General features: G+C 44.4%; 1 protein-coding gene across 2 annotated transcripts in view; it reads left to right on the top strand.

Annotated features, from left to right (window-relative positions):
• LOC119178732 (alkaline phosphatase) overlaps positions 1-24,625 on the top strand; it is a 104,919-nt gene that overhangs the window by 62,612 nt on the left and 17,682 nt on the right. The window contains exons 3-6 of one of the 2 annotated variants that reach the window (XM_037429968.2): positions 5,946-6,179; positions 11,377-11,578; positions 13,914-14,054; positions 22,030-22,227. In XM_037429968.2, coding sequence (XP_037285865.2) covers positions 5,946-6,179; positions 11,377-11,578; positions 13,914-14,054; positions 22,030-22,227 — 775 coding nt within the window. Of the gene's footprint in view, positions 1-5,945; positions 6,180-11,376; positions 11,579-13,913; positions 14,055-15,451; positions 16,289-22,029; positions 22,228-24,625 lie in introns of those variants that run through there. The other variant, XM_075874593.1, reaches the window with a different exon arrangement.

The following is a 24,625-nucleotide window of genomic DNA, read 5'->3' as shown; positions in this document are numbered from 1 at the left end:
GTGGTGTGAGCCTTCACCTTGGTATACGACCCACTACTAGAAGTAGGTGGCAATATATATTCATGGAGTGAATGATGATTCGGGGGGTGAAGCGGCAATATGTCCGTCCGTGCGCCCGTTTGTCCGCGCATGCATTCGTCTGCGCATCCGTCCATCTGTTCATCCGTTAGTGTGTCCGTCCAATCGTCCGTCTGTATGTCTGTCTGTTTGCCAGCTTATGCGTCTGTCTATCTGCCCGTACGCTCACCTAGTGAACAGTCCATGTACCGCCATCTAGCATCATTTAATCATACATTCATCATTTACAAGTACCGCCACTCAGCGGACATTCTAAGAACTAAACTAGAGGTGGCTACTACTACAAACACGGGACGTACAACCCAAAGTATAAAAAGCTTCGCCTTTAAAAATTCAGCTGCTGTAGTAGTTTGACACGTAGGCGAAACAGTACCATTCGCTTAACAAGCTTCATTATATTAGAAGTTGGTGAAATGGGTCGGTATTACTTTTGGAGCTTTCGAGGGTGCCCAGGCTTTAAGACTGGTTTCACTAGAGATGATCTCTATTCGACAAGGATCGTAGATGTCTGCTATACGTTGTAATGGAGGTGTCACGCTTATGTCTTTTTTTTCAGCTGAAGCCAGCGCTCCTATCTTATGTTTCCCTTACCTTGTTTCCATTTCTCTCCTTTTTTAACCTGTCTTCATATTCGAATGTACGCAGAAAATAAACGCCCGTTGCTGCCAGCTTGTCAGCCTGTGTCTACCTCACTTGGGCCAAAGCGCAGTTCTCGACCAGTGACGTAACACTATACTTAGTTATATTAATCTGAAATGTACTGATAGAAGGCTTCATCGATGTTTCGTAAGGCTTGGTACGTAATACCATCTTCACTTGGGGAAGTGCGGCGATACGATATTCACAGTGCGTGGCACAGCTCCTCGAGGTTAAAATCAGCTTCATCCATCCGACAGGCACCCCTCTGCCTTTCTTCATATCACATATCTCTCTCTCGTCTGACAGGCAGGGCCTTAGGGCAACATTGTGGTATCGGGACTTATTTGGGAATCAAGGCCACTATTTTTGTTTTCCCTTAATATAAGACAAGCAAAAAGATCTGCAAACTTTTTCGCGAAATTTTTTGGAGGTGATCCGTTCGTTATGCATAAAGCTGCAGTTGGATTCCTGCGGATATCTGGGTCACTAAGTGTTTTCAGTATCTGGCTCACACTTCCAAAGCCACTTCCTGTATGCAGCGAATCACACAGTACAACCCAGATCTTTTAACGAAGTTGGTATGAGTCGCAAGTGGTTATACACCGTTCAATTCGATCTCCGATGAGAGCACTGGGCCCTCCTGTATGCGCGACATCGACACACGCGTAGTCTTAAAAGCTCAAGATCAGGGCGTGTCTTCTTTCATTTTCTCACTCGTCGCACTTTAGCTTGTTGTAAGCACTAACTCTCCAGTTTGAACAAGTCGAACGATGGCGCTTCCCATTTAATCACTCTACAGGCAGCTGTCTTGCGGCTAAGAGTATGCTCCGGAGTCAACCGAATTGGCAGGTGATCCGAGCGCCACGGATCAGCTTCACATGACCAGGCAAGGCATACATTTTCGATTGATATCACAAGGTCGATTGTAGAAGTTCCCTTGCCTCTGTCGATAAATGTGGATGAACCGTCATTGTTTGCATATCATGCTTGATAATCAGTTTAGTAATCTTCACCCCACGGCTGTCATGCGCCATGGATGGAACACCAGCGACGATGGTAAAATCAAAATCCCCGCATATAAAAAAATGATCAGCCGTATCGAGAAATTGAACACCCCAGTAATGTGACGTATGAAAATCACGTGGGTCGAAAGTACATGCTTGCCACAATCGCAGTTGTGTCTCTAAGACTTATAGCAGCAGCAGCTGTACATTCAAAATTATCATCACTGATATTACTTGTTTCAATAACTGAGAAATGTGCATCAACTTGCGCGTATAAAGAAGCTTTTGATGAATTTCGCGAATGCGTGGCGTGCGTGGGAAAGACCTACATGTCCGCATTATGCTTTGCGCTTTACTGTCAACGCCTACGAAACCAGGAAGTCTTAGGCCATCTTTGATTACAAAGCTTTCTTGAAGCGATATATTATCAGGTGTGGTGGTCATTGCGAAGAGCTTTAGCACCAGGTCGGCATTCCGCGGCCGTAATGATCGGACATTTCACTGCAGCGTGAAGGGGCGGGGCTTTCGACTGTTCATACTGTTTTCAGTGAAGGCCATCGAGAATTGGGACACGCGCCTACAAGCTATTCTGCGGCTAGTGCTGCTGGTGTCTGGCGAATGGCGATTAGTTATCTAGTGACATTAACAAACGTTTCAAGTAGATTCTAAATATGGGCATCGCCTTCGACAAGGTTAGTTCTGTTTACAATCATTCCCACTGTAGGCGGGGCCTTATTAGAAGCTGGTTCCTACGATATTTTAAGGATCTTTTCAGAGACTGCCTCTGACGTTTCCAAGGCAAGCGCCGGCCATGATATTGCTGAAAGGGAGAAGTTCTGCTTTTGCCCTTTCCTCTGACGTATGTTTTCGATACTATACTTCGATAAAGTAGGTATATTAGTTTAGCCGTCTGCCGCGTACTGCGATGGAGTGTTTTCTCTACCAATGCTTTCTCTTTCGCTCTTTTTCGTTCAAAACCTTTAATTTTGTCTTCTATTTGGACGTTCATTGTCTGCTGCCAAGCGCAAGCCGTTAAAAGTATAGGACACCGAGATGTCGAGCTGTCACAACATTTTTAATTGTGCTTCTCGCCATATCTGGTGCGAACCACAACGCTTGTGCGGAAACCCTGTACATGTCCAAGCTTCACGGATTTACGATACTGCAATGGCTTTGGTACAAAGTATCAAACTGGGTATCGCACTAAAACCGTCTTTATGTGGCTTGCAAGCTTCCCACATTCGAAAACAATCTTCACGCACATTGAAGAGCCTAGTCTGCGAAAGCTGATGACTTCGCATGGAGGCATGCAAACGATAAGAGCCTTTGAGACATCATCTTGAAGTTTTAGGTCGATCTCACATATAAAACCAGCAGTTACATTCGCACCCTGGGGTAAATAGGCCTGCGTGTTGACATAAGCGTTGCGTACTTAGCAGGTATGAAGGCCTCCGAGTCATCCGATGTAGTATCAGGCTCGCAATCGGGAGCTCCCGATGCCACTGAAAGGCTGAGGCGCTTTTTTGCGGCGGAAGGTCGGTCTCTGCTACAAGACGCTTCCACTACCATGTCTACCACAGCAAGCTTCGCCGGGAGAGCAACCCAGCAAAGCAGGAGTCCTGAGGGCCCGTAGAGACAGCGCTGACGGTTCCTGATTCAGAGACAAGCACAAAATACAAGAAACTTGAGAAGTAAGAGGAACACCAGTTGAAAACATATGCACGTGAGCCAGCATAAATGTAGCACATCGAATGGGTTAGACCATTCAAGCTGCAATGACAGACAGACAGGCAGGCAGACAGGCAGACAGGCTGACAGACAGACAGGCAGGCAGGCAGACAGGCAGACAGACAGACAGACAGACAGACAGACAGACAGACAGACTTTTATTTTCGTCCTGAGAGGCCAGACAGAGGGCCAATTGAGTAGATCCCCACCCAGCCATCGGCTAGTACCATGTCGGAACAGAGAAGCCATGCCTCTCGGCACGTTCACAGGCCCTCTGGACAACCAGAGAAATGTTGTTTGTTTGTAGCGTATACGCTATAGCCCATTAGACCGAGTAGATGGTAGGCTCAAGCATACTGTCTAACCTGCTGGTAAAAAATATTAAATACTGCTGTCCTTCGTTCAGCCCATGGTGCTGTAGACCACACTTATGCATTTGACCAAGCAATGTGTAGGTGTCAAGGCACCACAAACTGTTGACACACTAGCATGACAGATCAACTGCTAAACTATCGTCCAATATAAATCAGCATTGTCATGTAAGTGTAATCCACATTTTGTGCCCAATCGCCCAACCTCTTCGTCGCCTCCTGGCTGTTAAAGGTGACGGCCCACACATGGTTGACTGGTAGGCGCCCAATGCAATTACGTCGGGAAGCAGTCGTTCCTTGTCCAGGGCGTCCCGGAAATCTTCGACCTTGAAAGGCCTCACTCGAATATCACCGTGCAAAAACACTGTGTTCAAAACAATACGTCCTGTTGGCAGATTTGGCAAGATGATCTCGAAATCCTTGTCACTTTCGTCTGTAATCCTGTTTCCGCGGCCACCAAGGACCGCCTGTGCTGCTCCGCGGGAGCCCATGATTCCTGCGTACGACACGTGCGAGTGCCGGCAAAAGAATCCTTTTTTTTGCGGATACTTGTAGAAAGAAGTAAGCGTGGGGTATATATAGCCCCTACTTCGCAGGGGCATATCTGGCACAGGGGAGCACTTCTGTTTCTGGATCAATTTTAACAAATATAAATCGTTAGAACTATATAGTACTACCTGTTTACGTTTGTTTGGTGACGTAGCACAAGACTTTTAATGAGCCTCACTTATAGAATATTATATGTTATACTTATTCATTATAAAATGGCCACGAAAAGGCATTATGTACAGTGGCCGGAGAAAGTACTGAATTCATTCTCAGTGCATTTGAATGCTTCACATGACTAATATATCAGCGTTTAAAAGGTAATAATCGTTTTGGTGGTTTGACTCGCCAAAACAATAATAATATTTGGATACACGTCGCAGTGGATTAACTGTGACTGTCCTTGAGGCTATATGTGGCTGTCTGGTTATTTTGATCTGCCGGTCTTGTTAATATGTGCTGTATTTACTAAGTTTGTTGTAATTGTCTATTGCGACGCGTGTAGCACTTGCTTATGGCTCGTCAACTTGTACTTCTCCGTTTCAACAATATCAGAATGGCGTTTACATATCTCGGTTGCATAATTTGAAACAAAATAGATTTTCTTGATCTATAAATACTTTCTGCGTCATTTTTCAGTTTAATGATAATACATTGAGACAATTCCTCTCATAAATTTTCAGAATAGCGTTCACACACTATTTTGGATTATATAGTCAAAAGCCGGGTAGCGAAGAGGTAGTAACAGGGCATGAAAGGTTGTAACGGCTGCAGTTACTTCCTCTTTCGTTTCAATTACTATTTACTAACGTAGGTAGTAAAAAGGTCGAAAGAAGTGAGTAATGGTTGTAGCTAGTAACTGTTTGCTAACGTAGGTAGTAAACCGGTAGCAAACGGGTAGTAACGGTCGAAGAAAGGTAGCAACCGCTGCAGTTATTACCTACTTGCTTGCAGTCGCTACCTTTTTACTTTTTTTAAGAATGTACGGCTGCTATTCTAGAAGTATTGCAGCTGGTGAGGGAGGCCACGTCACCCAATTCGGAGCATGTGGGTCACCGCAAAGAACATCGTGGTGACGGTCCCAACAGTTATATTATTCGAACCATTATGCAATTATGGCACAATAGACTGACTATCCTGTCTACGCGCTACATGCCCTGCCCATGTCCATTTCTTCTTCTTGATTTCAGCTATGATATCCTTAACCCTCGTTTGTTCCCTAATCCACTCTGCTCTCTTCTTGTCTCTTAAGGTTACACCTACCATTTTTCTTTCCATTGCTCGCTGCGCCGTCCTCAATTTAGACAGGATAACCGCTGGTCATTAAGGGTAACCGACTGGATTCCCAGAGAAGGGAAGCGAGTCAGGGGGACACAGAAGGTTAGGTGGGCAGATGAGATTAAGAAGTTTGCGGGTATAAATTGGCAGCAGCAAGCACAGGACCGGGTTAACTGGCGGAACATGGGAGAGGCCTTTGTCCTGCAGTGGACGTGGTCAGGCTGATGATGATGATGAGACTGACTATGCGGTGGAAGTGTGTTGGCTATAGTTTCAATAATTTGCACCAATTTTCTCTCAGAGGTTGCAGTGCCACAATGATCCGACCACCCACCTGCCGAGCATCATGAATTGGGCCCAAGAGGCAGGCATGTGGACGGGCATCGTGACCACAACCAGAATAACAGACGCTACGCCAGCCGCGTCATACGCCCATTCTGGCTACCGCAAGTGGCAGTCGTCCGTGCCCGAAGGTTGCAACGCCAAAGACATCGCGCGCCAACTCATGCAGTCCACTCCTGGTTCCCGATTCAAGGTAATCTTGAACAGATGGACGCATCCTTTCTTTCGTGCAGCGGTGAAATTTGTGAAGCCATGGGTGGGGCGAACAGTTGTCTCGTATGTTTGCATGGCTCTCGCTCATGACTCCATAATCATTTTACAATAGCAACCAGCAAAACTACTCATACTACTCAAACAATTTGCTTGTCGTGGCTGTATTGGACTTTTACGTTTTTGAGGAGGGTTTTCAATAAGAAAAACTTAATTGTAAAAACCTTTACAAAATCGACATTTGTTCAGCGGAACCATGCCAACGTTCTACACAAAAACCACAAACTTGAGTCATTTGCTTGCTTGCTTTGTGAAGTACTCATAAGGCCTAATCACGTTAGCGAGAAAAGTGGCAACATACATGCTAGATAATGGTAGCTAAAACACCTTCAATTGATATGTAATTCTGGTTTCTGGTGGCAAAGGCGGAAACTTCATTCCATTCTAATGTCATCTTGGGTTGTTTCGTACTCGTGAGGTTAGGTTATTATTATGTTTGAATCACCGTGATTCATATTTCGGCTGTGGCGGTTGCATTTCTGGTGCAGGCGAAAGTTCTGTAGGCCCGTTTTCTCATATATGCGTGCGCGATAAAGAACCCGAGGGTGTTGAAATTTCCAGAGCCCTCCGCTACGGCGTCTCTCATACCCATATGGTGGTTCTGAGAAGCTAACCCCCACTTATAAATCAATCTATCATCATCAAGCCTTGATTCATGAAGCGGTGTACGAGAAGGTTCTGCAGAGGATTAATAGCTGGGTTAGTTGGTAGTACTACGCGAACATCTAGAAATAACACCAACACGTCGCGGGCAAAAGAATATTGGAGGACATACTACGGCGCTGAACTTGCCACAATGCTTTATTTGAAAATACACGCACGCCTAAATACTGACCATAAGGTACGCACAGGACCACATAACACATGACGTTACAGTCAACGTTCGAAAAGCGTTGGTTAAAACTAACCAATCTGAATCCTGAAATTCGAGAACGCTGTTTCCTAAATATTGAAGTATGAGAAGTTCTTATTTGATAAAATATGGTAAAAGAAATAAAACATTGGTAAAAGAAATTTTCTGAAAGACGAATTTTATGGGGTGCTTCTTGCTTGGTATTTCTAACAGGCTAAGGCTAGTTTCGATGGCACATATACTTGGAAAGCACAAATGAAGCGCTAGCAACTCTTCTAATTTTTTCAATGAGTTTGAATAAAAGAAGGGAACTCATTCGGTGGTTGTTCTTTATCCCGTGCAACCTAACAATACCAACAGGCATTGAAGCCATATAAGGTATGCGAGACAATGTTAATTGCATTATTTAATTGCAATGTAGTAATTATGTATGCAAAGAAAAGGAGGGGGCAAAATACCCACTAGGTAAAAACACATATATCAGACGGTACAGTATAAGGTTTATCGTTAGTATTAATGTGAAGGAGAGAATGCATAATAACTGAGCCTTGCGGCACATATGAAGCGACAGAAGAGGTTGGCGAAACAGAGTTACTAGGAATCATGAGCACGATGTTACCTGAGTTGGGATGATAACACTAAATTCGTGTAGGTATACATGTCCAGGGTAATGAGAGACTATTGATTTCAGGAAAAGACGACGATGCTACACCGTAGTCGGAAGCTTTTCGACGGGGTAGTTAGGAAACACAGCTGGTAATGTTCACACGAGATGTGCGTTCTAAAACCATCCTCATATGTGCTAATGAAAAACTTACATCCAAGGAAAAGTACAAGGCTGGCATATATGGGGAGATGCAGAACCTTCCTGCGAAAGCTTGTTAAAATATTAGGTCTGCAGTTGTAGCACACGAAAGGTTATTTATTTCTGGGCACGATCACAACAGCCTTCCGGTCATTAAGTAGGACGCTACATTGTAATTGACGTTTGCAGATAAGAGCCAAAATATTAGTCGAATAGGTTAGAAGGAATTTATAAAACTGAACAGTGATAGTTTTTTTATCAAAACAAACTAATTGAGATGTAAAGCATGGTTGAAAATCAGGGCTAATTAAATATAAAAATAAAAAAGAGTGATCGTTAAAAAGCAAACTTTTAAATGAGTTCTTCAGAGTAACTTAGCCCATGTGTACGGCATGGGTACGGCATCTCCGATTTTATTCAAAAGTACGAGGTTTTCTTTGTGTTTTCTCTTACGTCTTGCACGCAGCAATGAAGAGTGTCCGAAAAAGGCGCACTTGACCGCTTCAAGTGCACGCTTGTGCTCAATTATAGAGTTCTGATGAAACTGCCATCGCTCAGCGAATGAAAGGACACCAAATTCCGAAGACTCGCGTATAATTATATTTGTTTGTTTGTGCGTTTGTTTGATTGTTTCATAGATGAGCAACAGAATGAGCTATGAGGAACCGGCCAACAAATGTTCCGCAATTACACATCATCATTATCATCATCACCAGCCTGACTACGTCCACTGCAGGACAAAGACCTCTCCCATGTTCCGCCAGTTAACCCGGTCCTGTGCTTGCTGCTGCCAATTTATACCCGCAAACTTCTTAATCTCATCTACCCACCTTACCTTCTGTCTTCTCCTAACCCGCTTGCCTTCTCTGGGAATCCAGTTGGTTACCCTTAACGACCAGCGGTTATCCTGTCTACGCGCTACATGCCCGACCCATGTCCATTTCTTCTTGGTTTCAGCTATGATATCCTTAACCCCCGTTCGTTCCCTAATCCCCTCTGCTCTCTTCTTGTCTTTTAAGGTTACACCTACCAATTTTCTTTCCATTGCTCGCTGCGTCGTCCTCAATTTAACCTGAAGCCTTTTTGTAAGTCTCCAGGTTTCTGCTCCATAGCTAAGTACTGGCAAGATACAGCTGTTGTATACCTTCCTCTTGAGGGATAGTGGCAATCTACCTGTCATAATTTGAGAGTGCTTGCCAAATGTGCTCCACCCCATTCTTATTCTTCTAGTTCCTTCAATCTCGTGGTTCGTCTCCGCGGTTATTACCTCCCTTAAGTAGACATAGTCTTTTGCAACTTGAAGTGCACTATTACCTATCCCGAAGCGCTGCTCTTTTCCGAGGTTGTTGTGCATTACTTTCGTTCTCTGCAGATTCATTTTAAAACCCACCTTTCTGCTCTCCTTGTCTAACTCCGTAATCATGAGTTGCAATTCGTCCCCTGAGTTACTCAGCAATGCAATGTCATCGGCGAAGCGCAGGTTACTAAGGTACTCTCCATTAATTCTTATCCGTAACTGTTCCCATTCTAGGCTTCTGAAAACCTCCTGTAAGCACGCGGCAAATAGCATTGGGGAGATTGTGTCCCCCTGCCTTACACCCTTCTTGATTGGTATTCTCTTGCTTTCTTTATGAAGCACTATGGTAGCAGTTGATCCCCTGTAGATTTCTTCCAGGATGTTCATATATACTTCATCGACACCCTGATTCCGCAGTGTCTGCATGACGGCTGATATTTCTACTGAATCAAACGCCTTCTCGTAATCTATGAAGGCTATGTATAGTGGATGGTTATATTCTGAGCATTTCTCTATAACCTGATTGATAGTATGAATGTGGTCGATTGTTGAATAGCCTGTTCGAAATCCTGCTTGTGCCTTTGGTTGATTGAATTCTACTGTTTTCTTTACTCTGTAAGCAATTACCTTTGTAAATAGCTTGTATACTACAGAGAGCAAGCTAAGCGGCCTGTAATTCTTCAAGTCCTTTTCATCTCCTTTCTTATGTATTAAGATGATGATAGCGTTCTTCCAAGACTCTGGTACTCTTCCCGTCAGGAGACAGCTCGTAAACAGGGTGGCTAGTTTTTCTAACACAATCTGTCCTCCATCTTTCAGCAGATCTGATGTTACCTGATCGTCACCAGCAGCTTTGCCTCTTTGCATGCTCTCCAAAGCTTTTCTGACTTCTTCTATCATTACTGCTGGGGTGTCATCTGGGTTACTGCTAGTTCTTATAGTATTAAAGTCGTGGTTGTCCCGGCTACTGTACAGATACCTGTAAACTCCACCGCTATTTTAACTATCCTATTCATATTGGTAGTTATTTTGCTTTCTTTGTCCCTTAGTGGATACATACGATTTTTGCCTATCCCAAGTTTCTTCTTCACTGCTTGGACGCGTCCTCCGTTTTTCAGAGCGTGTTCAATTCTCTCTATGTTATAACTTGTTACGTCGGATATCATACGTTTATTAACAACTTCGAAAGCTCTGCCAGTTCTATTTTGTCTGTTGTACTTGAGACTTCTATGATTATCAAGTACAACAGACAAAATACATAGTTACGGATAAGTGAAAACATTTCTGGTTTATAAGTCAACCAACCATTTTCGGAGCTATTGCACGGGTACAGATGGAAGGTGTATTTGCTGAAAGATTGTATTTTGTTGTAATTAGTGGCGAGATATCTTTTAGCAAATTCTTTTATGCTATTGACCTGCCGTACTGCTCACTAGATGGGAAAGTTGCAATTTAAAAAAAAAGCAGAATATATTGGTTTTTTAGCGCAGGCAATACGTAAATGCGAAAAGCAAGGCTGGAGATGAGGGACTACGTCTGTCTAAGTTGAAGAGGTTCGAGGTGGTGGTAGTAGTTCACGTAGGTTCTTGCACTAAATCTGTAAAGCGTAAATCACAGCCGATACTAATACAATATGAGCTTCAGTAAGTACTTACATAAAGAGAACAGCTTCTGTCCCACAATCAATTTTGTGGAACTCTAAAGCCCTCTAGAACTATACAAGCAGCGCTGCTCTATGCCACTGCTACATTTTAGCGTGCGCAAACCAGGTCCACTCAAGTTAAAATGCGTCGGTCTAATGCAAGTCTCGCGAAAGAGAGTGCTTCTAGTAGCAGAGGCAGCGAGCGCGTGAATGTATCACTGGAAACGCGCCCTGCTACACAATTGGAGATTTCGGAGCATTCAAGGCTGCGTTTACACGCGTCACTGCATACCATGTCCCTCCAATAGCAATCCAAATAGTACATGTCGCATTTATTGTCCAAGAGAGGTCCAAGTGCTCTGATGAAGACACATTTTTCAATGCATGGTTTAATATCTACCACGCTTCACACCGCATTTCGATCAACTCGCTGTTGTGTAGCAGTTCATTCTGCTGACAAATGCAATTATATCGAAATAAACCAAGGCTAATTTCGCGTTCTTTATCCGAATAAATGGCGCAGGTGATCATGGGTGGTGGTCGAGCTGCGTTTCTAGACAAGGGGCTCCGAGATGATGAAGACAAACCAGGTGAGCGCTCGGATGGCCGCAACCTTATCAAGGATTGGTTGGATGAAAAGAAGTCGCACTCGGCGCACGTCAAGTACATCTGGAACCGCAAGCAGCTTCACGCTCTCAATCCAAACAACACCGATTACCTCCTTGGTGAGTGAAACACGATGTCTTTAAAACAAAGCTTTGTCACTCCTACGAGAATAATGCATGCGCGTCCAACTTTTTCAATGTGCCTCTGTACACTACGATAACCTTACGAGTACTGCACATTTTAAAGATCGGTATAAACCCCTTAACAAAAAACTGAACAAGCAAACGCATCAGCTTAGAAACAGTTTTTTTTGGCAGCATATGCAACAGTATTATCACAAACCATTATTTGTGGAGGGCATTTGCAGATTCTTGCAGAGAAATAATCATTGTTCCTAGCCGTTATTAATGACACTACTTTTCTGCAACTTCACTGCCCTACTAGGAATTCTTTTTTTTTGAGTAGCTAAATTTAAAAAAAAAGAAACATCAAACTGAAGAAAGGCCTGCATCGGCATCTGTAATAATAATGCTTCTGGTGGACGGCATTGAGAGTGTTGAAGCTCTTCCGAAACCTAGAAACACATCCGGTAACATTATAGCGCCTGGCAGGTGACATTGGCTGTCTCCTGGAGATCAGTCGTGGTCATGTTGCCATTTGCCTTGAAAATAGGCTGAGATAGCTCTGCTGGACGCCGTTCATTGTGTTGTCATTGTCGTCCCACGAATAGCAATAGCTTACGTCATCGCAGTTTTGGGCCCAGGTTCCAACTACGTTTATCAATATTAGCGTGTCGAGCAGGGAAGTGCTTGCCGAAGGTATCATGCTTGCGAGCTACGGCAGACTGTGAGACGTGCTCATCAGAAATTGGCAGCTACTCCTGTCTCACTGCCATCATCAGCTAGTTTTTTTTTTACTGTCATCATCACGGAAGATGATTTCTAATTACTCACGTCAACTCGCGTGGCTGTTACCGTAGTTCCACCTGACGATGCAACTTTCTGCGTAGTTCAAACGCAGCTTATTGCTTTAAACGAGCTGTCTTTCGTCCGAAGGATCATTAGTATATCTCCTGACGTTTACGGCCACTCCGCGTCAAGCCACGCAACGTTCATAAGGCGAGCCAAAAGTGTTCGTCGTGGACAGCTGGCTTGCATACAGTGTAGCCGAACATTCTAAATCCTGTTCCGTAGTCCTGGGGGTGGAGGGGGGGGTTATAGAACTGGGCATGTTAGCCCTTAACGATCCTAACAAAACCAACCATTGATGTTCGGTAATAAAAGCTTTGATTGCCATGGCTTTTCCGAGCGAAACACTTGTATAGTTCGCCAAAGAATGTGTGAAGAGAGATCCGACGCTGACTGGCTGGAAAGGACCTTTTTGGAATCTGCGGGAACATCTTTTTATGAGCGGAAAATTCAACCAGTTATCAAAATTCATCAAAACATGAGATTTCTGGGATGGTGGCTCTACAGGTGGTGGTATTCTCCATGTCTTGATGGGAACATAAGCTTGGGATCAACAACGCTGATTGGTGTTGCTCAGATGCACTGTCTTACTGTTTCCCAAGAAAGTTATGAATCGAGACGGCAAGCGTGAGATTATGACTGCCGTGCCCACCTTGCAGCTTGTTTCCGTTTTTCTATTGAGTCATTCCACCAAGCTCTTTTTATGGACTGCAGTGGACAGCAGTTTAGCAAGAATAGTTTGCTGCGGCTGAAGTCTATGGGTGAGGCCATTCACGTGGTAACTCTTCGAAAGGAGTCTGCTTGTGTTTTCTTGTGTGACGAACCTCGCCAAAACATAACTGGGCCTAGCACTTTCCCGCTAGTGCAATTCTTTTATTCTTGTTTACTTGTGCTGTGCCTTGCCAACAGCAGCCGTTTTTTTATTTCCTTGTCTGGCGTAGAAAGAGCCGAGCGCATTGGTGGTCGCCATACAGACATCGGTGTCACAATGTTGCGACAATTGGAGGAGCGAACGCAAGAGCTTTACGCCTCTCTCGTTCGAGGGGGCCGATGAGCCAATGATCATGTCCAGAAAGTATGTGGTGGTCAAAGCCGTCACGGTGGCGAGGTCTTCGGCCAAGGTGGTAAGGTGTCCTTTGGCGGCTCGAATGTAGTTAAACGCCCGCGCAAGGAATACTCGTCACGAAAACGTTAGCGACGTCTGAAGGCAAGAGGATCCCATCAAAGTTCTTGTTGTAAGCAGGTAGTGCCGCGCCCTCCTTTTGTTTCTGCCATTCGTTTTTGCCTGGTTCAACAAGTTATGTTCGAACTCGACTCACTCAGTCTAGTTTGTAGCGCCAGCTCTTCTATACTATATTCTGTAGATTTATTGTTTTACTGACATGTGGAAAAACTTCCACTCATTTTTCGTACCATTGGTAGGTATTCTTTCACTTCAAATTTATTTCTCTGTCCCCTTACGAATAATGCTTCGCTTTTGTTTTAGGCCTCTTCGACAGCGACCACCTTCCGTATTCGTTTGAGCGGCGAAGCCTAAAGACCACCAAACCGAGTTTACCTGAGATGACTAGAGTGGCACTGGAAATTTTGCAAAGGTCACCGACCGGATTTCTTTTGCTTGTTGAAGGTTAGTGCACATATTTATTTATTACGTCAGAATTCCTGAATTAAAATTTTCTAGGGAAACTGTATGTTGTTCATGTCAGAATATCAGTGCTTGTTGCGCCATTGCACGTGCACATATGGTAAGACACTTAGAATCTGAGTTCGAACCGCTCATGCTAATTCTGACTACTCAGCGATAAAACTTCTGCTCTGTCAAAGTAGAGCCATAAATTTCAATAAACATTCTGTTAAATTAGTTGTAGCGGAAAAACCGGGACACAACACCTCAAAGAGCACTCGAGTCTTTAAAGAAATAAGTAGGAGTTTTATGAAACCGTAGCCGATGGCGCATACCTGCATACCTCGGGCCGCTATATGCGGCTACACGCCACACAATACAGGTAGAAAGTGTTTTAGAATGTTTAGGTAGAATGAATTTTAGAGACTGGATGTTAAGCAAGTGCCTTTTTTCTTTATGTGTTGATATCGCTCCATTTTGATATATATGTATTACCTAAATATCAAAGAAGTGCTTTTATACTGCGTTTATATTCCCTAAAATTGTGTATTTCTGGCGGTACTATAAGTGCCTATAAATGCATCATATTAAAATTGGAGCTTACATGAACACTATATAACCTCAAATTTTGTTTTAGAGTGCAGTTTCAGATGACATCGTTATTAACGTATTAGCGTTAGAAAGCTCGTTTCAAAGAAATTTGGTGTCGTCGGCGTCGTTGATTGTGAGCGTACAATGAGCGCTGCTGTGAGCGAAAATTCAAGATGAGTGGGAACAAATAAATCCTAAAAATGAATGATTTAGCTTGAAAGGAAACCGAACCATACAATTATTTATGGCAATCAGGTGTTATGCCACAGTTTTGAAAAAAAAAATGACTGGCATAGTGCGAGGAGCGTCATTGATACGTGTGTAATATTGTGTTGCAGAAGCGTAGAATTACACAAAGCGTTAAATCATGTGGGTTGCGCAATGATTGCTAAGCCCAAAAATCACGGAGCACACAGAGATCTATAATTATAAGTATCAATAACGTGTGCAGCAGCAGAGGTGCACGTGTCGTTTATGGACTCGCAGTAGATATCCCACTAACTCGCAAATGGAAGGATGATGTCGTAGTGTGCACTTCGCAATTGTACTTGCAGTAGTATTTACAGGATACATAGTTTAAAGGGCTACTTTAGAGGTGCACAGGAGCTTCTTTCTTTGCGGCACTGTTTATATGCCCAATGAGTAGCAGATTGAGAAGGTCATGAGAACAAGGACCGATTACGCTTTCGCCTTATACTCTTTAGGTTGAAAGCCAAGCGTACTAAAAATGTTCATGGTACTATGAAATAAGGACTACTCGAAACTCTGTTGACTTCAACATAGTTTTTTTTTGTAACCAACTTACGCAGAACAAGCGCTGGCAGCAGTGAAATGGGACGAGCCGGCCACCATACGTCGCTGTGTTGACATGATGCGAGTGGTTGGCGAATGCGGAACCATGGGGAGACCAAGGGGAAAGATTGGAGTTGAAAAGAAAATGCCATATTCACGCGACTTTCATTTTGTTTGCAATATGTACTTTTTAAGGTTTTCATATACGGGGCAAATCGATCCTATGCGAGTAGACCATGCTAACACGAGGAATCGCTTTCTTCTGGTGTTATAATGGTTTGACTATCTGCTCCTCTGCGTGTGCTTGGATAAATGGATCGATGAAAGAACTTTATCGGGTTCCAATAGATCGAAAGTGTGTACTAGCCCAAACTTGGCCGCTCCGACGTTGGAACCGACAGACCTAGCCTTTTGGCTGCTTCACGGACCCGTTGGACTTGCCATATCGAAAAGAAATACTACTTAAGAGTGTGTTCATTCCACAGTGAACGCTTGACCGGCTATGCCAGAGATGAAAAGATCACCGCACAGACCACCACACTCTGTGTGGTAATCTGTGCGGCAATCAGGACTAGTGCACGGCAATATTCGGCTTTTGCCATCTTTGTGCCATCGAGAAACATTTCTGGCTTTCCTGTCGTTAATGCAGGTCACAAGCGTGTTTATTTTAAAAATTATATCCGTTTACCTAAAATTTTATGGTGCCCTTGTTTACGATTTTGAAGGTTTGAAATATGGTTTTTCCTGCCTATTCTGGTTGCCTAAAACGTTGTTTTCCTTGCCTATTATTGGCGTCTAAAACGCGATTCTGGTGCTTATAAATCCGGCCTCTATAATAAAGATGTACGGGACAAGGAAGTCATATTACTCACAAGCGGGTGCACGTATACGAGAGACGAAAACATTTATGCTTAACGTTTCAGCTGAGACATGGCCTTCGTCAGAGTATTAAAAGTAACCAAGCATATGCGGCTTTTCAGCGCTGGTGAAATCACACAATCGCTTGGAATGGTGATTAGAAAATACGTCAGCAGTCTCAAAACAACATTGACAGCATAATTTGATACGAGCGTCAAACAACAAGATCGCGGTCTAAACTCAAGGTAATGAGGACGTAGTCTACGCGGGGCAAATGTTTAAAGCAATAAAGCACTGGTTAAGTCATGAAGGGGACAAAAATAATAAATAAAAATTGAGTGCTGAAGCGAATTTAATGGGCTCATTTTACACACAGAGTAAGACACTAGTGGAATAGTAAACAAAATTCAACTAGTCACTCTTGCGTCAATGTCAAGTTTAAAAAAAATAACTACTGCTGATGGTCCACGAGTGGGCCTAGCCAGGTGACGCTGAGTTTACTCGCGTCTATTGTGGACCGAATAAAGTTGTTTCACTCACTCACTCACTGCATGCATTCACATGCACGCAGAATAACAAATAAAGAAAAACGCGAACTGGACAGGGCGCGGGGCATTATTGTTATGAACATTGCTACACAGAGCGAGACTTTGGCTGAAGCCTGGGAGAGCGAACCTCTCACTCGGGTTTCGAGCGGCTACGACGTGCAAGCGGCTCACGTTTCAGCACGGAAGCTCAAAGGCTGACTCTGAAATGTCAAGGATAAGTTGGACAGACACGACTTTTCCGCTGTAGTGCATAAAATTCCTTTCGAAGACGGCAAACATGTATATATTGGCGAGACAATTACAAAAGACGGCTCCGGGAACATTTAAATGACGTCAAGAAGAAGAGGCTTCTAATGCCCCGCCGAGAACGTCGCGTCTACTGAACATGACACTAAACAGGATAACACCTGCATCATTGTGATGGAAAGAATGTTATTTGCGCGATTCCACATGGAATCTTTGACCATTCCGGCGGTTACTGCGCATACACTGAACAGAAATATTGGGACCCTGCCCCCTCTGTAGGCACGGTGTTCTTACTACGTGATAACACGTGCTCAAAGATAGCGACTACGGCGTGTGCTGTCACTGTCAACAAGGTTTCCGTGTAGGGGGCCGAAACATCTTCGTTAGTTATTGTGTATTTCACCTAGGTTTTTGTTCTATTGCACCAGTTTTGTCCCTGACCAGACGGGATTCCGTCGGTCTCCTGACTTTAGAAATCACCATGCGGTTCAGGGATGGGAGAAGCGGGGTTGGGGCCTATAAACTGGAGGTGAGGTGGGCTGGCGTGTTGCCGATCTTCTGGCATAGAGGTGTTGACCCGCCTGCAGGGGTGTAGGACGTCATCAGTGTAACAGGGAAATGCCTCGCCATACTGCTGGGCTCAGTGGCATAGACACTGATCAGCGTGTAGCTTGCGAGCCTGTTGTTGGCCAAATGCTTAGGTCAGTAGTGTCTCGAAGGCTGACCAGTTTTACATGTTGGATTCATGGCTGGTGTACCAAAGGTCAGTTAAAAAGAGCACGTAGCTAAGCTTAGCGTCGTGGTCCCTCTTGTTACTGACGCTTACGCGTTCATATAAGGAGAGGCTGTGTCCGACAATGGACGGACGCACGGACGGAGAGACAGACAGATGCACGGACGGACGCATGAACACATGCAAGGACTGAAGGAAGGACGCATGGACGGTCGCACAGACTGACGCATCGGCGGAAGAGTGGACGGATGGATGGAATTTTCGCCCCACCCATCATCATGCGCTCCGTTAATGTGGTGTGATTTTGTTTTTACCTTTTACCTTGTTTGACCAACTAGCCTCATGAAAAGCAACTGGTGTTCATGTCTAACCTACATGAGCTCCATTGATAATGTGAAAACCATGGCAGCCGCGGCGCGTTCCGGGAGCACGCAATTGCTTCTGGTAAACTGAGTAAAAAAAATGCGAGTACCCCGAGGAAGCCGTAACCAGCACTGTGAATGAACACTTAATATCTTTTTATAATTACTCTCTGTTTTAGCGTATGTTATCTGTTGGTGCCAGTGCCAGAATAATAACCAAAAAGTAGCCAAGTAGCCAATGTAATATTTTTTTTTGCTGCGACCTTTCAAGGTAGTCAACCTGGCGTAAAGTTGCCAAATCTGGCAATTCTGGTGACATCATCTGACTTCATTTTTAGACTTTGCAGCAAACATATATCATTTAATTCCTTTAGCACAACGTGGTAATTTTATGAAGCGGGGAAGCTCAATCTTTGATTGCCTTGAAAACTGAAGTCTCTTAAAAACCATTTGCCTACAGCGTAGCATAGCGTCGCTGCGGACCCACCTGACTCGATATATTACAATATACACTCAAACTTCTGGGTCATCGAGGAGCACGCTTGTTGACTTAACGCTGAATTTTCATCAATATATGTTCATATTCAAACAGCCCAGTGATGGAATGCCAAAAGAAACAAAATCCCTCAACTCCCCGAAGGGAATCACGAGAAAATTCAAATGCATTGCCTAGGGTCCATAACGGGGTTTCGCATGTTAGCACCCAGCGTTTCAACATATTAGCGTTAGAGAGCTCGTGTCGCGGAAATACCGCCGTCAGTGTCGGCCCCGTTGGTTGTGAGCGAAAAATCGTCTGTGCGTCTGTGAACGAAAGAGCACGTTACAGAGATTGCCGCGAGATGCCACTACTTGTCCACGCCTGCGCTCACGATCACACTCAAAAAGCTGCGCATTCGAAGAAAAAAGTGCTCAAGGTCACGAGGCGTGGTATTTTCTTTGCCCCTGCTACCCCCCCCTGCTTAGCTTCCAGCGCTTTCTTCGGGACGAGAGAAGAGATAGTGCAATTGTAGCATGCGGCAAACCGTTCTAACTCCACTCGCACTGGAGGGATTCTTAAAATTTTTGCGGCATTGAATTCGTCAGACAATAAGCTCGTCTAGTGAATTCGTTACATACTTTCTTGAAAAACTGTTTCAGGGCCCCTTTAACGCGTTTTGTTCGATAGGTATCACAACGAAAACGAGCTCAGTCGGCGATTTGTAGGCGCATTCGGGAAGCCTCAAACTACGTCGAAAAAGGCCGGAATAGTCACCGCTAAACACACATCACCGCTAAACACACAGGAACTTTAAAGAGCTCTAAAAATGGACAACTACAATCATCAAGCGGAAAACATGCTTTTCCAGAGGCGTTGATCAAACAAGCAGCAAATGATAGGCAATGTGCAGCTATCTGTGAGGCATTGTGAGACTCTTTATGGCCTCCATTATGGTGAGCGCACCATGTATATTGAAGGCCATGCGACTCTTGCTCTAGATCAAAAAGCTGTATGTACCATTCGCGCGCGCGTGGCTGGTACAATCTATTGTGTGCGTGTGTGTGTGTGTGCGCGCGTGCATGCGTGTCTGTAACAAAACATATATGCACTTAGCGTTTTAGGGGCGCACTAGGGGCCGGATTTCGCTACTGTGTTCGACCCTTACAGGCGAAGCTTAAGGGTCCCCCAGTTTTTTTTTTACACCATGCAGCCCATAGCGCCGTTCTCGGCACGTGGCTTTTTTCAGTTGCGAGCAACGCGGCATGCGTTTCCAGTTCTAGCAGCTAGCGTGCACGGCCAAAAATATTAACATGAAGTGAACAGAACAGTAAGTGTTCTGCTCTCTCCGTTGGCTTTTTACAACGGAGTCTCGAGCACACATTTCCGGGTGTTATTCAGAGGTGCCCAGCCAGCGAACGGCCGATAGTGAGGTGCGAGTGGACGGGAACGTGGGCACAGGGATAAGAAAGAGTGAACGGCGAGAGGATGCGGCGAAGCACTGCACTTACCCTCTCCTAGACTTACCCGCAACCCATTCTCTGGTTGCTAGGGGTTTGAATAAGCGTGCGTGCCCGCAGCTGTTGCTACAGAAGTGGGCGTGAGAGCGGAGAGCCGCAGACGCCGTGGACAAAGCAGGATGTCTGACATAGCCAGAATAAGAAGTGCATTCGCATTTAAAAAAAAGGAGCTTCAGCGCTTTCGTAATGTGCGCTGAAGAAGATGAAGAGGAAAAACTGTGGAGCACATCTTCATCTTTTTTCAAAAGTTTTCAACATTAAGAAAGTTATCTCTAGGAATATCATTACGAATCCTTGGATTAGCGTTGATAACGTCAAATTTACTATGTGTTGGTGCACATACTCTTGGGCACAGCAACGGGAAGGTGTTTGAGGACGTGCATAATTTAATCGAACAGTGGAATATACTTACTTCATAGCCTCAACACTAAGAGGTCCTCAGTTAACCAGTGTAGACTACAGAAAAAATCTCTTTGATATCAATCATTTATTGCTATTTCAGTAGGAACTGATACAACCATTCTTTTTTCTCAAGAATAATTTACAAAAATCCAATAATTGTGTTATGATTTTTCTTGCTACTATTTAAATATAGATATTCCTTATTTTGTTAGGTTACTGGATACTTTCCCTATCACTTGCCGTGGGTGTGATCCAGATATTTAGGATCTACATCGACATCTACATGTACGCCTATATTTCAATACACGATTTGGTAAATCCTCGTGGAACTGGCAGACGCTCACACATATTCAATAAACTGTCAGTATTCGTCATATTATCGCGAAGTATGGCCATTCAGATCAAACCTTCTACCTACATTCAAATCGCGCTGTTATATCTTTCCCGAAATGTGTCCCATTAACACTCCATCGAAATTAAGAGAGCTCGAGCGGCTCCGGAACACAGCGAATGCAGCTTTACTGCACTACATGACTTTCGTCATTGAAATAATACGTTTTACATACAAGGACAAAATTCTGGTTGGTTCACTCTCACACTGAAAAGCCTTGTCAAGTGGTGACTGCCTCGGGATTTCGCCCGAATCAGTCACGACTCATCACCTTGCTCACAACACTACGCCTAAACGCATACATACAGAGGTGCTTTGAACGCCTTACAATACCAAACCCCTAAAACCTAAATCCAAACGCTAATTATTTGTGTAGTGGCTAGGGTACTCCCCTGCTCACCCGCAGGGTGCAGAATCAAATCACGGCTGCGGCGGCAGCATTTTTGATGGAGGCGAAAGTGCTGTAGGCACGTGTGCTCAGATTTGGGTGCATGTTAAAGAACCCCAGGTAGAACGAATTTCCAGAGCCCTCCACTAAGGTGTACCTCGTAATCGTATGGTTTCGGGACGTTAAACCCCACATATCAATGAAATAATTATTGTCTTGTAGCTCTAGTGTATGAAGCACGTTACATCAGCATTGGCTACATACACACTATAGTGTACATGCACTTATAGCTAGAGCACCTGAAGACGAAAAGCACGCCAACTTAGAATACGGCACAAAGCTCAAAGCAGGTGAGCTTACGCCATTGCTACATTGCCCCATATATGCTTTTCATGAGCCTTACTTATTCGCATTCCGGGTGTCAGAGCATTGCACAGTACCCATATTGGTCAAGAGGTAAAAACAAGTGCTACAAAAGACACTTTGAAAAGAACACAGACTTTTGGCTTCCTTACAGAGGCCTCATTCACAAAAAAAATGTGGCCAAGCCTTCCGTACACGGTCCGAAACGTCTGCGCTATTTTTAAAGTGTTTTTAGTCTTCGTCTGTGATTAGTCACCAGACGAGCTTTTTTTGTTCAACTCTTGATTCACCGGCCATGTTTGTTCGCAGGTGGTCGCATTGACCATGCTCACCATACCACCCGCGCTGGACTTGCGCTTGAAGAAATGTTGGAGCTTGACCGGGCCGTGGACGACGCGCTGGAGAAGTTCGGGGCCTCCGGTGACACTCTGGTCATTGTGACTGCGGATCATTCTCACACCTTCTCTTTTGGAGGTCTTAACACTCCTCGGGGAAAGAACATACTCGGTACGCTCAGCCGTTATATTTTTATTTCGGTAATTTTGACCTATGACATCATGAAAAACGAACATGCTGTATTCACTATCTTCTTAATGAAACCTTAATCAGCTCATCCATTTAATGTACTACTAAATTTTATTCGCTAGTGTTGAAAAAACGCTGCTATACCTATCACTACAAACCAATATTAATAATACGACATTGTTGAAAATTTGTAGTGTTAATGCTTGCTTAGCGCTACTAAGCTAGCTTTATGCTTATAGTAGCACTAAGCTAGCAATATGATTGGTGCTACTGTGTTCTAGAGCTCACGGTGAGGAAAACTGTGCAAGCTTGCGATTTTCTTGCACCCGGTGGCGTCTAGCCCGTGTGATACGCGCATGGCAGCTTCACTCGCCCAAGACCAGTCACCACCATTTGATCAAACATGGCGGCGGCCGTGCTATGCTGCGAAAGATCATGTATGTGTCACTGAATCGTTAATGTTTAGAAACACTAATACTGTCACAGCAGACTTACGTGTACCGACGCGCGGGCTCATTGCATTTTCCAGAAAGGAGCTTGTTTGTGGGAGGATGAACAGCTGCGTTGAGTGTCGCGTCAGACAAGGCTGTTTTCAGGAAGATGACGGCGCTTACCCGCCAGTCGTGTTGCAAAGCTTGTCGAGCCGTCCTACAAAGGACGAATTCCTGCACGATGCGGTGATAAACAAATTCAGTGCTGTGGGCATATGTAGTTTATTATATACGGCGTGTTAGGCAGCCCTTAGTTCTTGCAGAACAACGCTTAGGCCACCGTTTAACGTTTGAGCATCCTCTGTTGTTGGCCCTCAATGTAGACGTAGACGCCTGTATGGTACTCTCCGAGGTACGGGACACTCTTTTTTTTTTGTAGCAGAGGCAGGCTGGATTCATCAGAAACAGAAAATAAAAATAAATAACAATAAATGTTTAGGAGCCATGCCCGCATCAAGGGGGGTCAAGTGCAGCTTTTCGTGTGCGTGTCTACGTTACAGTATTCACTCAATTGCAACACGAAGGTACACTATTCAATGCATTCAGGGAGAAATATAGAGTTTCGAAATTCTATTGAAATGTAGGGGTTCACTAACGGAGGCAAAAATTAAAAAAAAGAGTATGCACAGATCCCACGCACATTGAGCCACAATTTTTATGCTAAGTCAGCGGGAAGGTGGATGTGGTGTAATTTTTTAACTCAGCGAAGCGTTAAAAATGAGGCTAAATATATGTGCAATACTTGTATATACATATGTTCAGCAGTCACAAATGTTTTAGAGAACTAATTGTTTATAGCTGTGTAGAAATGCAAGCAAATGGGTATTACTAACACCAAAAGAGGTAAGCTTATATGTAGTGTTTGTGTTTGCGATGACGGTAGTTCTGGTAGCGCTACGTAGACAACTTCAAAAATACGGACCGTTTCCTCGAAGAAAATTATGATGGGACGCAAAACAGCAGCGGTGCGCCTGCCGTTGACTCAGCTGAAGTGGGCTTCAACGCGGGTGCTGGAATAACGGTTTGAAACAAAACTCGGTGTAGCCTCTACTCAAGTAAACGTTTCTTTGAATCTCAGAAACACGGCAGACGAGTTGAGTTTTGTGTGAGTTTTCTCGCAGATAAACGAGCCGAAAGAGTGTTTCCACTCGCCGTGTGGTCGAGCGTTGTGGTTGGTGAAATTGGTGAGGTGAGAGAGAAGTGTGTTGCAAGCGGGAGGAGGCAAACCACCATGCAAGGCGGGAAACTGCTACGGAAAGACACTCTAATTAGGCCTAATTGGTATGAACCATGAACTGTTTCAGTGCCGGATGTCTGATATTAAAAACATTACATAGTGTAACAAACAAGAACAAAGACCCCACCCGTTCCCTAGGCCAACTGCTCTATGTTGCGACCTCACTTTCCTTTTTGTCTGACCTATCGAGCATGAAAGCCCAGACTACGCTGCCGCTAAATGTCATCACACTTGCCCACGACTGCGAATAAGCAAGCCACCGACAATGTATCTGGTGACCGATGCTGGCTATGGCGCTGTGGTTCGTAGATGCAACGCTTGCGCTTGCCGCAGTGTTTTCCCAAGGACGCTTCTGATGGTCGACAATGACTAGATTTGGGTGGACTGTACCGGCCACGCTGAGATTTGGTTTGCACAGACAGAAGTGTGTCAAGAGGACGAACCTCGCTGCACCAGCTCGGTCGGTTTTGATTACGCATGAACTTTTTCTACATAGCTAGCAACCACATACTTAGCAGCGGGCATCGGCTGTGTCGTGCATGACGGTCTGGACGCAGCTCGCAAGGTGAACGTTTTCGTGATAAAAGATGGCATGTCATTGGGTTTTGCGCTTAACAGCAGTGCAAACTTTGTGCGCTTGTCCTACAGACCT

Source organism: Rhipicephalus microplus, chromosome 1, assembly GCF_043290135.1.
Source record: "Rhipicephalus microplus isolate Deutch F79 chromosome 1, USDA_Rmic, whole genome shotgun sequence".
NCBI lineage: Eukaryota > Metazoa > Arthropoda > Arachnida > Ixodida > Ixodidae > Rhipicephalus > Rhipicephalus microplus.
The sequence above is the reverse complement of the archived record's forward strand: the minus strand, read 5'-3'. Positions and strand labels throughout refer to the sequence as shown.